At 49.4% G+C, this 17,364-nt stretch overlaps 1 protein-coding gene across 2 annotated transcripts in view; it reads right to left on the bottom strand.

Annotated features, from left to right (window-relative positions):
* Positions 1 to 14,735, bottom strand: part of TTC7A (tetratricopeptide repeat domain 7A) — a 107,005-nt gene extending 92,270 nt beyond the window's left edge. Inside the window, exons 1-3 of one of the 2 annotated variants that reach the window (XM_081156666.1) lie at positions 14,240 to 14,735; positions 5,767 to 5,930; positions 625 to 793 (exon numbers count right to left, since the gene is read on the bottom strand). In XM_081156666.1, the coding sequence (XP_081012792.1) occupies positions 625 to 793; positions 5,767 to 5,930; positions 14,240 to 14,423 (517 nt within the window). In that variant the 5' untranslated portion in view covers positions 14,424 to 14,735. The remainder of the gene's footprint in view (positions 1 to 624; positions 794 to 5,766; positions 5,931 to 14,239) is intronic. The other variant, XM_081156667.1, reaches the window with a different exon arrangement.
* Between the last annotated feature and the right edge of the window lie 2,629 nt (positions 14,736 to 17,364).

Genomic DNA, 17,364 nt, shown 5'->3' with positions numbered 1-17,364 from the left:
GCTGTGTGCCTGGTCTCCACCAGAGACCCCTCACCCCGGGACCTGGTTCTGACCTACCCATCACTGGATCCTGGCACCGCCTCCCTGGGCCACTCGCAGTCGGTACCCAACAAATACCTGAGAAGTGACAGACTGCTCTAGACCATCAAACACCCAATTTGCAGTCACTGTCAGCCACAGCACCCACCTGCCAAAGGGATGGTACATTTTCTAAGCCTTTCTCAACCTGGTTACGCAACTGATTCCTCTTGGTCATGGTAACCCTTAGAGGGCAGGCATTACAACCCTGTCTTAGAAATGAGTCAACTGCAGCTAAGAGAGGTGAAGAGGTAATTTTCGCAGAGGCACACAGTGGGTGGCCAGTTGTCAACAGAGCCAGGGTGAGAACCTGAGTCTTCTGACACCCAGCCTGGTGCCCGCCATCAGCCAGAATGCCCGGTTACCACTGGTGTCCACCTGGCTGGTCAGCGCCTGGGGTGACATATCTTGGATACTGGCCCAGCAGGCTCACCCTCAACCCAGCATCTGCTGCCCTACAACTGCCGCCTGCTCCCAGCACAGGGAAGCCTGAGTGTAATGAGCTGGGCATGGGAGTGGGGAGCCCCAGCCAGTGCCCACACCTACCTTTGATGACAAGGGCCTCTGCCAGCAGCCGCATCTGATAAAGGGGCTTGTTCTCCACAGACATGTCATCGATCCCGGCCCGCGCATACATGCTGATGGCATCCCGGTAGGAGCCCTCCACGTAATGCAGCTTGCCCAGGATCAGCATGGCCTCGCACATGTACTGTGGCTGAAAGGACAAGGACCACATCAGCAGGCTCCTGCCCCAAAGTCCCTGCCCCACCCCCACCAGATAGAAGGAACACCCTCTCACTGAGCCATGATAATTTGCTTAAGACCCTGCTCAGAAACCTCCTCCTGCAAAAGCCTTCCCTGGACTTTGAGCACATGCTGGGAGGCGGGGGCTCTCTTCTCCCCATACCTGCAGTCCGTGGCCTACTTATTGAAATTCTTACATTCTTACTAAAATTCTTATAGGAGTCACTGTTTCACCTGTGTGTCTTATGCACCCAGCTACACTGCAGGCAACCTGCAGACTGGGCCCCATCTTCTCTCCTGTAGCCCCTGGAAGCTTCAGCCCAAGGTTGGCTCTCAGGAGTTCAGGCACTTGTTCTCAATGCAAGTGAGGAGTCAGGGACCCAGCCCAGTTTTGTGGGGCCCAATATAACTTGGGGGTGCATAAACACACACAAATATACAATTAGGTAAAAGGCCTTGGAAAGAGCCCATGCAGGTGACAGGCCTCAAGCTGAAGACCCCATGCAGCAGGACCTTTGTGGGCCAGAAGAGAGGAGGAGAGCAGAGGCCTGCTGGGCTACTGTCCCATCTTATCAGAAGTAGGTAATAAAAGTCACAATCAAGTGTCTGAATTCAAACCTGTTCTCTCTGCCCTACTTTTTCAAGTGCTGCTTATGCCTAAATCTCCACCCCATACAAGGACTCTCAGGCCTCGAGGAGGTCTGGTTGGCCCTGCCTGAGAGTTATGGCCTTGGATGTGGGCCCAGCCTGGTTTCAAGATCTCCCACATTTTGGGACTACTTGCTCTAGTCTGCTGTCTCCATTTCTGTGCTCAGCAGGCCCACCACCCCTTATGCTAGGCACTGTCCCCACCACACAGCATTGATTCTCTCCAGAGCTCTCTGGAGATGAAGCACTGGTCCCCATCCCAGACTGTCATCACAAGAAGGTGCTGCCCCTGACTCCCTGTGGGGAGATCAGACTCTGGGGTACATGTGACAGACCCCAGGGGAAGCCTCCACCACTCCCCACCATCTCCTGTCCTCTCAGAAGCCAGCTAAGAGAAATGGAGCATGGCACAGCTAAATTCTCCTTCCTCGCTGGTCTTCTTGGTTTTTGTAAATACCCATTCTACCTTTGCTTTTGCTCACACAGGCCCCTATCTGGAACAGTCTCCCCTTTCCCTCAAGATATCCAGATCTTCTTCCATCCTTTGGGGCCTTGCTCAAGCCCACCTCCTCCTAGAAGCCTCCCTGACTACCAGGGAGCTCCCTTCTGCTGAATTCCTGCAATGCTTCTACCAATGGACCTATCAGCTCCTGCAAGCCTAACCTGCTGACGACTGATTAACTCTCAAAGGCTGAATTTTTCAAGGGCATTTGCTAGTCTCCCCAGTAGGCTACCCACTCCCTGGGCCGGGGCCATAGATTTCATATCCCCAGGGGCATGCAGTCCACGGTCCCTCCAAGATGGGCAACATCTCTGCTATTCTTTCCACTCGTCTCAAGCCACGGGCACATTTCCTCCCTGCTCGGCCTTGTTTTCCCATTGTGAGGGCGAGATCCTAACACCCATCCCTCACCTCCCATCACAGCAATGCCAAGAGCATTAATAGGGCAAAGTCCAGAAAAGAGGTTTTAACTTTTCTTTAGAAAGAAGCAGGATAAACACAGAGCATGAATAATTACTACTCTGTTCTACCGTAAAGGGGATAAAGGGCAGCTAAGCTCAGAAGGACAAGTTTCAGGGTGTGATAATAGGGCAGAGCTCAGTGGTTCCTGGTGGACCAATGACAGTTTACAAGAACTTCCACCTAGCTGGGGACAAATTAAGGACAATGTGGTGAATGTTTCATAAAGCTGAATTTATACTATTTAAAAAGCTGCTCTTAACTCTGAAAGTATATGTGTCTTGCCTTTTGGTGTTAAGATGCACTTTCTTTTATGGAGTGATGGTAATAGAAAGTGGTACAGTTTTGCTGCTATTTTTTTAATGTCCATATTTGGCAGATTTTAAAGTTGGCTACACTCCGTGGGACCCGTGCATTTGAATCTGAAATGTTCTTGGCCTGTCGATATCCAATAGTCAGGGAACCACAGAGCCCTGGCCCAGTGAAAGGACGTTATGCAGGAAGTCACTCGTCTGGGGAATAGTCCCTCTGCTGTGGAGCAGACCTGTCACCTAGTCTTTGTGCCTCGATGTCTCTGTCAATAAAAAGCGAAGACTGACGACATGTGAATACCCAGGTAAGAGGAGAGAACAGATGAGGAAATACTTCACAGAGGCAAAATAGGCCCGTAAAAGCCAGTGTCACCATCATCACCGACATTAATCCGAGTCTCTCATGTCATTGTTTTATCTCTACTCAAGGACTTAGGGACACAGCACTGAGAAGGAACAGAGAACATGAGAACCTGGGATATGGAGACAAATAGGCCTGTGTTCAAGTCTTGGACCTACCACTGTGATCCTTGGCCAAGTGACTAACCTCTCCTGGGTCTCAGTTTCTTCTCCTGGTAAATGGGGATACTACGAAATCCATTGAGAGGGTTACTATGAGGCACTCATGAAATGGTGCAATGCCAGGTGCTCAGTGCATAACAAGTTATGACAAAGGTTCATTTTCACCCACCTCCACAAGACTGAGCTGGGCAGAATCTTAGAGGTCACTGAGAGTAGATTTCAAACTATCCTAAGGAGGTGCCTCAGGACCCACCTCTCTCCTCTCTTTGTCCCATCACAGTTACTCAGGACACATGGGAATCCAACTGGGATTTCCTCTGCTGCCAAGAAAAATCACCCCCTCCCCAACCACACCCCAGCCTTTGGGGTAAAACAAGAGAATCCCATAAACTACTTTTAATATTTTATTTTGCCGGATCAATGTTAAGTTTTGGGCTTTGGCCTGGATAACAGGGAATTTCTCAATGTTATTGGTGCCCGTGTATGCCTTTGATGAATAAAGCATGGTAAAATTTGCATTTAATAAATGTGATGTGGTAGAAAAAACGGTTTTCACAATACATGTGTATACTATTTGGCCAATACAAAGAAAGGGGCATCGGCATGGAGAAAGCTCCAAGTGAAAGTTCTCAGTGCAAAAGAGCAACTTGTCAAATATGTATCCTATGATTCTAATAAGAAAAGAAAGCTTTATAAGCATGTGTGAGTGTTTGTTAACACAGAGAAAGGAGTGTGGGACACATGCCCAATGGTGACTAGTGCTCAACTCTGGGGATGGGAATGGGCGTGGCAAACAAGGACTTTTATTTATTACTCAAACTACTTTTTTATGTAGTAAATTTTTTACAATAAGCCAAAGTCATCTTTATTTTAAAAACAATTTTTAAATATTTGATGTTTACTAAAAAGAAAAAAATTAAAAGGGTTCTTAGTGGGAAAAGCTTAGGACCCACCAATCAAGTCCAACTCTTTTGACTGGCAGATGGGGAACTGGAGGGCCCAAGAGGTCGGGGAACATCCTCAGGGTCAAGCAGCTATTTTAAATCCAATTCAAAATCTCCCAGAGCTATAATAATCCCATCACAGCAATGAGCCTAAAGGCAGTAACCTTAAACTCCCAGTACACTCTCCCTGCACTGCTTAAGGAAAAAGCCGATGCTTCTTGGTGTGGCATTCTAGTCCCCATTCTCTGGCCCCAGTGTACTTATATAACCTAATTACCCACCATTCCCTTTTACTCTTATGAAATGACATAGTGTAATGAAATTCTTGTAAGAAGAACCCTTAGATTACACACTGCTTCCTTAGCTTGGAATGCTCTGTCCTATCTCTGTATGTCTATCTCCCTCCCCCTTCAAGGTCCAGCCCTTCCCCCAGGGTCCAATTCTAGTACTACCATCCCCCAGATGACTCCTACCCCATCCCAAGGAGCGTTCCCCTCAGACTTGCCTCTGTATGTGCCTATGACATGTGTCAGAGTCCACACTGGACAATGTGTTGATAGGACTTATCTTCCCAGTAGATCTGCAACTTCCTAGAGGACAGAGTCCATGCTGAACCCATCTTGATTGCCCTCAAATTATATAACACAATGCCTTGCACACAGTAGGTTGCAATCAAATGTTTAGGTCAATAAATATATTACTTTAAAACATGTCTTGAAAAATTATATCTTCTTTGGGTCTCTAATAACATACCAATACCTCCACTATAGCTTGGCATACACTGTAATCTAGAACAGTCTCAAACTCTAATGTGCAATAAATCACCCAGAGAGCATGTTAATTACAGATTCTAATTCAGATTTTGCATTCCTAACCAGCTTCCATATCATGCCCAATCTACAGGTGGGTGGACCATGCTTTGAGTAGTAAAGATCTAGAGAAAGCTGTGACTCTATTTCCCTCTATACCTGCCCTTAGTGCCTTATATACAGTAGGTGCTCAATAAGTGCACTTGGACTTAAACTGGCTTGCCCTGTTATCGAGCTCTTCCGTCACTAGCCAGTTCTATATGTTTGCCTGTTTCCAACTAGATCTTAGTCTCACTAAAGTTTTATTTCTCAAGACTGCCAAAGAGCACACAGGACTGGGCACATGCCAGTCTAATGAAATCTAATAGAAATATCACCTGAGCCATATGTGTAATTTAAATTTTCTAGTCACATTAAAAAAGGTAAAATTAATTTTAATAATTTTATTTAACCCAATTTATCCTATCATCTGAACATGTAATCAATGTAAAGAATTAATGATCTTTGACATTCTTTGTTTTGTACTAAGTCTTCCAAAACCAGTATATGTTTTACACTTATAGCACAACTCAATTTGGATTAGCCTCATTTCAAGTGCACATGTGGCTAGTGGCAACTGTACTGAACAGCACAAGGCCAACCCTAGGAGACACATGCTGCTCAGCTGACCGAATGACTCAGGGAGGTTGAGAGCAGACAGGAGGCAGGAGAGGAAAGGGGACCCCAGGCTTGAGGGGCTGACAACTTACTGACAGCTTCCCATGGTTGAGGATACTACTCAGATAGTTTCTGGCTTCATTCATCTTCGGCTCATTCTTCTCCAGCAAAGGGATGGAGTCTTTTATCTGGGCACTGTTCTCTTTCAAACACTGCTCCAGGAGGGCCTCGGCCAGGAGCAATTTTCCAAAGTCATCTGCAAAACAGGGCAGTGATCCCCTGAATGTGGCAAATGTGCAAACTGGGACAAGTCCCTGTTCCAACCCAACAGACCCATCCCAGCACATAAATGTCCCAGGTCTGAAAAAAATCAATAAAGACACTGTTTCCATAAACTTAAACAGCCTTTAAATAACAACAACAAAAACAGACATTCTACCATTGTACCAGCATAAATCGCCCCTTTGGGTTTATTTTCTGTAGTTTAGTGGTTGGGGAGGCAGAGTTTCTAGGAGTTGGGACAAATTGCCAGAATTTCAGAATTAAAATGACAAAGTCACACTCATGACCCATTGTGGGTAATAAGTTCTTAAACCAAGAAGGAATTTCTCCAAACAACCAGAGAAGAAAATGATATGAAGCAGTTTAATAATGCATTTTCATGTGCTCCTAATTTCCATGTAACCACATTTGGCTTTTTCCATTTTAAAGGTATTTTATTTAACATGACCCAAGGAGAACCTAGCAACCAAGTGGAGAGCTGAGGTGGGAAGCAGATTTACTTGCGCAGCAAGGCAAATCCCTGAACAGGTTTAGTACTGGCACTGCCTGGAGTTCTCTCACATGGTAGCTTATCTGCAGACCTCACCACCTGGCAGGCGAGTTTATCTTGCTTTGTTTAATTTGCTGCCTCCCCCACCACACTGAAAACTCCAATTCTGTGACCACCATATTCCAGCTACCTACAGCAAAAGTGACTCAGGTGGGGGTGGGATTCAGGTGTTCAGTGTGCAGGGCCATAGGTCAAGTGTGCTTTCATGATGGCCTCGGGTGGCTGTGCTTGATGTGACTGGCTCATTGCCCTTCCCCTTCAACCAGGGTGAGGACCAGGCCCACCACTCGATATAGGTGCCAGTAAATAGCCGCCAAGTGAATTGGATCCTCTCCACTACTCCAGGAGGAAGCCATGAGGATCAGGGAGTGATGTGCCAATCCACAACGTCTCTAGGAATGTGTGCCTGGTCCCGTCTCTTCACAGAGCTCCTTCTCCTGCCACAAAGGTGCTGTCAGACCTACCCAGGGATGCCACTAACTCCTCACTCTCAGGACCACTGCAGTTTGCTCACAACTCAAAGCCACCGGTCCCAAATTGCATGCCTCTGAAGAAGACTCTCCATCCATAAGGAAGATTCCATGCAGAGAGCATCCTAAAAGCCCAGATCCCAGAGGACGGTCACAGATTTTTCCTCTGAGGATGCCACAGCCTTTTAGTGGGCCCTTTGCTATACCTACCTCATGATTTCTAAAATTAACATTTGTAGGAAATGGTCTGACAAGTACCTAATTCAAACTATCATCCATCACTGGTAGAATAGAAGTTGGTAGGACCTCTATAAAGGGCAATTTAGCACATATATCAAAATTATTTTTGTACTTTCCCACTGACTCAGCAATTTTGCTCCTACAGATGTCCTTATAAAGTCATTACTGTAGCATTACCTGTAATAGCAGAAAATTAGAGACAACCTGTATGTCCATCAACAGGAGGCTGATTAAAGAATGGTATATCCATAAAAAGGGACACCACGCTGCTATAAAAAGGAATAAAAAAGCTCAGTATGTGCTAAACTACCTTCAAATTAAATTAATGGGCCACTGTGTGTTTATGCAAGCATAAAAATATGTGAAAGGATACACAACCATCTGATAACCTTGCTGGTTTACGGGGAAAGAGAGGGAGGCTTTTCACTCTTTACAGTGGGTACTTTTGGAGGGTTGGCCCATGTGGATATATTACCTAGTCACAAATAAAAGTTTAAATCAACCCCAGAATGAAAGGCACCTTTCTTCATTTCCAAATCTCAGCCAGGAGGGGTGGGATGCTTAGCAGTGGGTGTCTGAGCAGCAGTCCTGAGATGGGGGCCTCTAGGCAAACTGCTCTCCTCCTCACTGGTTTTTCCTCGGTAAAACCAGGGGTGGGGTTAGGGACCTGCTCTTTGCAGGAAACAGGCCCTCCCCAAGCTCCTCCCCTGAGGCTGGTGCCAGCCCTCCTGCGAGTGCTCAAGGCCCTGCTCAGCACAGCTAGCTCCCCACCCAGTTCGCAGCAGCAGAGCCATCTGGCCACCTGGCCCTGCCTCTGCCACCCAACTGCCGGGCCCAGAGCTCTGCGTGGTTCATTGGCTCTTTCTTTCGGGGCCTGGAGAAACCAGCTTCCTTCTAGGCAACCCTCAATCTTGAAAAACTCCCCAGGGCACGCACTGCTCCTCAAAATAATGGGAGTGTCCTCTGAACACTTGCTGCTCAAAGTGTGTGGTTCGTGGACTGGAACAGGTAGGTCTGTGTTTATGACCCAATCCCTGGAGGTAAATGCAGAAATTTAGAATACACGTTTACAAAGGTTGATGATAACATGACAGAATGTATTTGAATCTGTTGAATCAAATAATACAAAATTGGGGGGTAAAAGTCTGTGTATCTTTTGAAAGTATCAGAGCACATCAGATTGGGAATTTAAAAACATAAAACTGATCCTTCACAGATCGTTTGAGAAGCACTGCTCTAAACCACAAGAGAACCTTTAAGAAATTTTAAATGTTCTATTGTTGACACTATTGCAGATGTTCCCTATTCCCCCCTTTGCCCACCTCCACCCAGCCCCCGGCCCCCCTTCCTTGGCCCTCTCCACACTATTGTGTTCATGGACTATGCATATATATTCTTTAGCTAAACCCTTCATCTTATAATGAGAAAGGGAGACTAATATTTGTTGAGGGCCTACTGATTGCCAGGTACTTTATTACATAATATCATTTAATCAGCACAGCCCTAAAAGGTAGATATTGTTCCCATTTTATAGATTATAATAAAAATATGCAATATTGCACGGCTGGGCATGGCTCAGCGGTTGAGCATCGACCTAGGATCCAAGAAATCATGGTTCGATTCCTGGTCAGGGCACATGCCAAGGTTGCAGCTCGATTCCCAGTTGGGGGCATGCAGGAGGCACCTGATCAGTGACTCTCTCATCATTGATGTTTCTATCTCTCCCCTTCTCCCTTCCTCTCTCTGAAATCAATAAAAGGTATATTTATATATGCACAACCCAAGGACACGGACAATGGTGGGGAGAGGGACTGGGGAGGGGGATGGGATGGGGTGGAATGGGTCATTGGGGAGAAAAAGGGACATTTGTAATATTTTAAACAACAAAAAAGGTATACTTAAAAATATATATATATGCAATATTGTTATGGTCACAGCCTATAACAAGACACAGCAGAAGAATAGTCTGTCTCCCTTGCATCCCATGCAGAGCAAAGCTTCGCGTACTTTAGAAATAAAAAACAGTCTGAGAGCTGTAAACAGCTGGTGAAAAGCTAACAGTGCCCTGGCTGGTGTGGCTCAGTTGGTTAAGCATCATCCTGCGCATGGAAACACCGCTGGTTTGATCCCCAATCAGGGTACCTGCCGGAAGTAGCCAATCAACGTTTCTCTCTCCCCCTCTCCTTCTCCCTTCCCTCCTCTAAAATCAACAAAATAATATATTTTTTAAAAAAGCTAACAGTAATTCCAAGGACAGGGATAAGAGTTGTTCTCACTGTCATACGTGAAAGATTTTGCGATGATTTTGTAAACTAACACCCCAGGTCCTTCTCCAGAGCCATGCTGCCCCTCCGCATCCCCCACTCAGGCTCCGTCTCCTGCAGCAGACACTCAGTCGGTGTCGGGAATGTACTTTCTTTTCTTCCTTGCTCAGCACTTCTCCCTGCACCATTCTTTCTCTTCCTTTCCCCGTTTCTTTCCATCCTATTATTCTCAACTGGCCAGTCTATGGAACTGAAGAATATTTTACAATTAAAAGTTCTAGATTTTCACGCCCTAGCCGGTTTGGCTCAGTGGTTACAAGGCCGGACAGTGGACTGAAGGGTCCCAGGTTCGATTCCAGCCAAGGGCACATACCTTGGCTGCAGGCTCGATCCCCGAACCCGGTCGGGGAGTGTGTGGGAGGCAACCAGTCAATGTGTCTCTCTCACATCGATGTTTTGTTTCTTTTTCTTTTTTTTCCTCTCTCTCTCTCTCCTCCCTCTCTCCCTGTCCCCCTTCCACTCTCTCTGAAAAAGCAATGGGAAAAAAATCCTTGGGTGATGATTGAAAAAAAAAAGTTCTAAAATTTTCAGTTGTTAAATAAGAATCTAGGTGGATAGAGGCTTTCCTGTCCTTCTCTAAAGATGAATCAATTGCTTTTTATCATCATGTCCAAAATCAACTCCCTACCCGGTTTGGGTAAAGTGTTCCAGCTCTCCCCTCCCAGGGCCATTAGGAGGGCCTTCTTGACAGAGTGAGGCAGACTCTGGGAGCCTGGATACTGATCCTGGCAGCCCATCCCAATCCCCTGCCCTTGACAGAGACCCAAATTAGGCCACCACTTAGTGGCCACCCAGTCTGCCCACCCACCTTGTTTGGAAGGCCTCTGGCAGCTAGCTTTCTCTCTGCTCCCACCCCTCTCCAGGACTCTCTCAGGGTACCAGGTCACAGAGACCCATTTCAAGGACACCTGCCTCCTCCCCGCACCCCCATTTGTAGGACGGTGTTCCCCTCTCCACAACCTGCCAATTCGCTATCCGGAAACCTGCAAGCCTGGAGTTCAGACCAGGCCCTTCCTCCTAGGTCACATGGGGACACAGCAGTCCCCGCTGCTGCTCACCTCTCAGGACTGCAAAGGATTGGGACCTTCCAACCATGGGGAGAGAAGAGGCCGAAACTAGTGAGAGGCCACCTGCCTCAAACATCCCCTAAGAAATACTCTTTAACCACTTGGATGGGCTTTTTGTTTTTACGTGAACAAACCCCACCACAGACAGCCTTACTCTGGGGTTCCCCTGCTCCATCCTGACCAAAGCTAAACCGGATGTGAGTTTGAAAGTAAATGTACAAAAAGCAGCAACCACCTTCCCTCTGGGTGGGTGGCGGGGAGAGCCTCCCCAGACAGGAAAAGGGGTAGGGCCCCTTGTGAGGGAGGATCTCCTGGTCCTTCACTCCCACCAGACCAGAAAAAGGCACTCCCAGATGGCACCTCTCCTACCCCCTGCAGTGAAATCCATGCTCTGGGATTTTGTTTCTGAAGGAGATCCCACAGGTACAGCACAGCCTCGGGGTGTCAGTCTGTAAAATGGGGTTCAATTGGGGTTTAGCTCTCCCCTCAGTATCTTCCTCCTCTCCCAAATTATACAACTGTTAAAGCTTCCAGTCACTAACTGTAAGAGTCTAATAGGTCAGGTGGGACTTTAAGGATCTCCCTCCTGGCCCAGCTGGCATAGCTCAGTGGTTGAGCGTCAACCCATGAACCAGGAGGTCACCAGTTCGGTTCCCTACCAGTTCAGTTCCCAGTCAGGGCACATGCCCCGGTTTTGGGCTTGATCCCAGTAGGGGGCATGCGGGAGACAGATGATCAATGACTCTCTCTCATCATTGATGTTTCCACCTCTCTCCCCCTCTTCCTTCCTCTCTCTGAAATCAATAAAAAATAAATAAATAAATAAATAAATAAATAAATAAATAAATAAATAAATAGGAATCTCCCTCCTGGGTTGCAGGAGGGTCAGCTCCAACACCCCCACACTCCCAGAAAATAAGCTCTCAATCTCTCCAGTTGATCAAGAATCCTGTGGAGAGAGGACCAAAATAGCAGACAATCCAAAAACAAAAACGATTCCATGCATGGGCTTTGGGAGTCCCTTGTTTTCCTCCTTGCTCGTGTGCATGCTTGCATTTTGGGATAGTTAGTGTATCTGAACTTAACAATGGGAAAAGAAATCACTCACAGAACCAAACCCAAAAGTTGTCAGAGGAGACTTCCCACTATCCTTCAATCTCCCTTGTGCTGATAGGTTCCCACAGTGAAGCCAGGCCAGGCTCCATACACCCCACTCTGTCACTAGTAGACTTGGCTGCAGGGACTCAGGCTTAGGTACAGGCTCTATGAGTCTTGGTGTCCCTGTGTTTAAAATGGGGACAACAGCCTGGCCAGCGTGGCTCAGCAGTTGAGCATCGACCTATGATCTAGGAGATCGAGGTTCAATTCCCGGTCAGGGCACATGCCCGGGTTACAGACTCAATCCTCAGTAGGGGGCGTGCAAGAAGCAGACAATCAATGACCCTCATCATTGATGTTTCTGTATATCTCTCTCCCTCTCCCTTTCTCTCTGAAATCAATAAAGACATATTAAGAAATATATACCATACCATTTATAAACTATGTCCTACCAGTGTTTCCCAATAATGCTTCATAGAATATGGTAAGGGAAGTTTGAGAAATGTAGTATTTATACTCTAATCCTGGCTTTTACATCACATGCAGGTGAGCATATTAAAGGCCCTCATAAGTCCTGCAGTTGAAAAACATCTGTTTAATGATATTTAATCCATTAGGTCCAATTTCTTAACTTGCGTGGCTCTCTAAATCCTTTCTTCCTGGGATATCAATTAATAAACTATTCAATGTCCTTGAGACCTCTAAAGAATAGCTTAGGAAATATATCTCTGTGTGGACTCGAGGCGGCCAGGTTCCTATCTTGGTCCCAGCGTGTGTCTCTTCAGTGCCAATCTGACTCAGATTCCCATACCTCTCCTAGGCCCCAATGCCCTCTGTATGGGTCACTTTCCATTCCCACCCTCATCCGACTTACCCCATCACATCATCCCACACCAGGGATGGAGGGGAACCTGCAATTTATCTATTCTGCCCTAAAAAGGGGGGCTCACCAGCTTCTCCCATATATGTACCAGCTCTGGCGACTCCCCCTCACTGCCATGTTTAGACCTATCTCAAAGGTTCAACCTGACTGTCACTGTCACCTAGCCCCTCTCAGTGTCCTGTCCTTCCTCCTCATTGGGCAGACACACTCTGCCCATCCCACAGAGGTCAGTACACATTCTGCTACTTCCTAAAACCCTCTCCCCTTCCTCTGAGCCCCACTATCTAATGCACAGTTGTGCTCTGATCACCTCCCTGCCTCCCCATCCATTTTGGCAACTCTTCAAGCTGGGATTTTGTGCTATACGTCTTTGAGATAAGACGTAACAATGCAAATGGCTAAAAGGATATACTGAGAAACCTGGGTTCAAATCTTGATTCCACCACTTATCAGCTGGATGGTCAAGTTACTTAACTTCTCTGTGTCCCAGTGTCTTTATCTGTAAGTGGGGTGAACAACCCCAACAATATGGGATTGTTGGGAGGAATTAATGAGTTGATTAAAGTGCTTAGGACTATGTCTGGCACACAGTGAGTGCTAGATAAGTGTTAGCTATTACAATTACAATTATTATCATTCCTTCTCCTCCACAGAGCCTTCCATAGGCAGTCCTTAAAACTTTTTTTTTCTGTGAATGTGAAGTTATTTGAAATAAAATTGAAGCACATTTAAAGAAAGAATTGCCAATATTTAGTATTTTCCCTCCTTGTTAGTATGTTTTATTGTTATATTTTGATCCTATTTACTTATTTGCATCATTATACAATAATCCAATTTTTAAAATGCTGTGGATGTAACCTTTTCTTAGACTGGCAAATACTTGGTAAAACTCTTAATATCTGTGTCTACGTCCCTCCTTCCACAGGGCTCTAAAGTGCTCAGAGGCAGGGCTCAGAGCGAGGGCTCTCCAGGCTGGGCTGAAGGCATGGGGACCGGATCTGAGGCCGGAGGCTGGGGCGGGGTCCCCACTGCCACAGCAGGGTACTTTCCCACCCGGGAACGGGAAGGGCCCAGCCCGCCGAACCGGCCCTACTGCTGCGGCCACGGCTGCCGCGCTGGAAGGGTCCCGACGCTGGCCGCGCGCGGGGAGACGGCTCTCCAGGCCTCCTCCACACTTCGCCACCCACCCGGCGCTCAGGGACCCCTCCGACTGGGTCTGCCGGGCACGGAGCTCCGCTGTCACCCTGACCTGGGGGAAGGAGAGGAGGGAGGGAAGGAGCGGCACGGAGACCTCACCCGAAGTAGTGTCAAGACCAGAGCGAGGGTTGGGGTGCTGGAGGGGCAGAGTCCAGCCCCAGCCCTATCTGACACGTGCCCGTACCACCATTTCACAACAGATGGAGCTGCCCACAAAATCCTAAAGGGCAGAGCGCGAAAGACGTTTCTCTCCCCCAAGCACCCAACCAGTACGATTTTTCTCCTGAGGCAGAAAAACCGTCCAGACTACCGCGGCACTCCTAGGACGAGCACTACAGCAAGAGTAATACCAAAGCCGGCCGTCGCCGGCCGGGGGCAGTCGGGGCGCGCTTCCTGGAGGAGGCGGCGCGTTTCGCGCGCTCCAGCCTGTGAACCAGCCCCTTCCCTCGCTCACCGGTGTCCAGAGAGGCGAATAAGGAGCTCGGGACGGCCTTCCGGCCGCCCCCGCCGCTGGGCGCGACCAGCGCCTGCATCTGCCGGGCCAGCTCGGGCACGCGGTCCCAGTGGCCCTCGGCGCGGCAGCGCTCCAGCTCGCTCTCCAGCTTCAGGTAGGAGCCGTGCGCGCCCTTCGCAGCCATCTTCGCGCGGGCGCTGTCATGGAAGGCGCGGCCGAGAAGTGGAGACCCGGCCGGGGGCGGCGTCCCGGCTGGGGCGCACACGCGGGCGGGGTCGCTGGGGGCGCGGACGACGTCCGGGGCTCCGGCGGCGGGGGGGGCCCAGGCGGCGGCGGCGGCGGCGGCGGGGCAGCAGCAGCACTTGGTGCACCGCCCGGCGCCTCCGGGCTGGGGCTCCGGCTGCGCGGCCCGGACGCGTCCAGAAGCAGCCTCCGCCTCTGCTGCAACAGCTCCTGTCGCTGCTGCCTCCGCCGCTGCTGCAGCTGCGGCCACAGCCCCCGCCCCGGGCCCTGGCGCCGCCAGCTGCGGACCCGCCCCGGGCCCGCGCTCCGCCCCCGCGGGGGCGTGGCGCGGCTGCGGAGAGCCGGGCGCGCCGGCGGCCAGCGCGGCCACAGCAGCCAGGCGCACGCGGAGCGCTCGCGGCCGCCCCGGCGCCAACCCCCCGCCGCGGGGGCGGCGGCCTCGGCGTTCACTTTAATGCTGCGCGGAGTCCCGGCGCCCGGGGCGCCTCGCTCCCCGCCCCCTTCCCAGCCCGTGGGGGCGCTGGGCCTCGGGGACCCCCGCCCCAGCGTCGTGGAGGCTTTGTGTGGTGGCCCGGTCGACAGCGCCGCCCGACACGTCACAAATCCGGGGAGAGGCCGGCCGGCCGGGGCCCCCACTCGCAGGGCGGGCCTCCCCGGAAACCCGCCGCCCCGCGCGGCGCCCACCCACCGGGAGCGTGCGGGCCGCGTGCTAGCCCGCGGGGTGCGCGGGAGGAGGCGCGCGGGCTTCGCGGCTCGGCTCTGGGCGCCTCTGCTCTTAACAGACTTTTTCTTTTCTTTTTTTAAAAAGCGGAGTTCCTCTTTCCAACCAGAGCCCCTGCACTAACCGGCTGGCCTGTCCGCCGCAGAGCCCGGTTGCCCTGGATTTCTTAAAGGTTTTAAGCTGTTTCTCCAACTTGGTATTTATTTATTTATTACTTCTGGTGTTCAAAGACTGCGATCAAAGCTGTATTGAGCTCTTGGCGGGGCTCAGTTCGGCGCTGTGGGGTACTAAGTTCAAAGGGTTACTTGGTGGCCTGGAGGGAGGGGGAGACCTACACCCTGTGCCTGACACCCGTGGGGGCCCCGCCTCCGGGGTCGCCTCGGTTTACTCTCATGTAGGGATTGGAGCCACCTCGAAAGAAATCACAGCAAGACCAAAACAAAAAGCAAACAACAAAAGAACAACCCTGTGTATAAGTGAAGACTCCAGAAAACGGGAGTGCGGGCCAGCTTTTAAGCAGAGACTCCGAAGACCCCTCACACGGGTCTTCACCACTGCCGGACCGTGACCTTGGGAGTGAGCTTGACCGTTCTCACTGCTTCGTGCTTCTGGACAGCTGTCACTGTGGGAGGCTTTGTCAGGGCGCGCCCCGGCTCCTGGGGCTTAGTCCCACCGGGCCCTTTGCTCTGCAGCCACACGGAGTCATCTTAGGAAGGCAGTCTTCCTGCCCCACCCCACGGCAGGATTTCCTCAAGGTGGAGGCTGCTCTGAGCACCTGGGGTCTGTTCTGAACTCCCAAAAGCCAGGAGATAGGTGAAGGAAAATTGGGACAGCTCTGACAGACTCACTCAATGTGCATAGGCGCCTCCTTGCTGACTCCTGTCAGCTCCTCTAGTTGGCTTTTGGTTAGTTACCCTTGGCTGCCCTTGCTAGTTAATAGAACTGGATTTTGCTAGGAGAGTGAATTGTGCCTGTCCTTCGGGTGAGGGTGGCCTGAGAACACCCTGTGATTTACCCCAGGTCTGGCATTCCCCAGAGTCAGCCGTGAGGCAGGCAAAGAAAAGCAGAGTTGATAAGTAGGAGGCAATCTTTATGGAAAAAATAAAACCTCCCCTCCTCCCTATTTTCTCCAGTCCTTTGCCAACCCTGCCCCCAGATTGCAGGACTCTAGGGAACTAGCTGAACGGGAATGGCTGCTTGTTCCTTTGACAGGTGCTCTAATATTTATTTGTGTGGGCATGGGTCATGGTAGGAGGGATACCCCTTGGCAAGGAAAGCCCTGCCATGTGTCATGTTTAAAACTTATGATGAGCAGCTCTTCAATACTGTGGAACACATGCCTTCATGGCTCTTTTCCAGCAGAGACAAGACCCCAACCCGCTCGCTAATGACCAGCGTTTTTGGGGGGCAATAAGAGACTGTAGGTACAACAAAGAACAACCAAGATGTATTAGTAGCATTTGCTAAAATCAAAGGCATATAGAAAGGGTACTGGTTGTTTTTATTTTTTAATAATCTGAAATCCCTTAGAAGAGAGTTTAGGACAAATTCTGGTAAAGACTGCTTTCCACCTTGAAAATGCTACCAAGATAACTTGCTGGTCAGACAAAGCTGAGCTCCTTGCTTGCCAGAGTGAGGGAGAACATTGCCATGACATCTTAGTAGCATCTCAGAGGAAGTAATGAAGTTCACAGGAGGTAAATCAACTTGCTAAGGAATGTGTGTTTTCACAGGGCAATGAAGATACAGCATGAGGGACCATCTGGTTTAAAGGGAACCGTAAAACCAAGCCGACGGGGGAAGCTACTAGTTCACCTGCTGCCCCAGACAAGCTGGGGAGGCACTTGCCACTGGATCACGAGAGAGGCTGTAGTAAGCTATTGATCTTTTTTTTTTTAATCTTTATTTATTTGCCTTGGTAAGGAAAAAGTTAACAGTAAATTTCCCACCTCAAACTTCCATAAATATGCTGACAATGTAGCAAAAATTTTACAAAAACAGCTTAAGAACAATTAAAGTGCATACAACTCTTTTTAAAAGCTTATATTAAATGTCCTTTACTAAGCAAAAAGGGAATTTTGCTTCTAATTTCCAGGCCTTGTTGAGTAGGCTCTTGGTCCTGGTTCTCATGGTGAGATCTCTCATGTTCTTATAGGTGGAA

The sequence above is a fragment of the Miniopterus schreibersii genome, assembly GCF_964146895.1.
Source record: "Miniopterus schreibersii genome assembly, chromosome: 13".
In the NCBI taxonomy this organism is placed as follows: Eukaryota; Metazoa; Chordata; class Mammalia; order Chiroptera; family Miniopteridae; genus Miniopterus; species Miniopterus schreibersii.
This window is presented reverse-complemented; position numbering and strand designations above follow the sequence as displayed.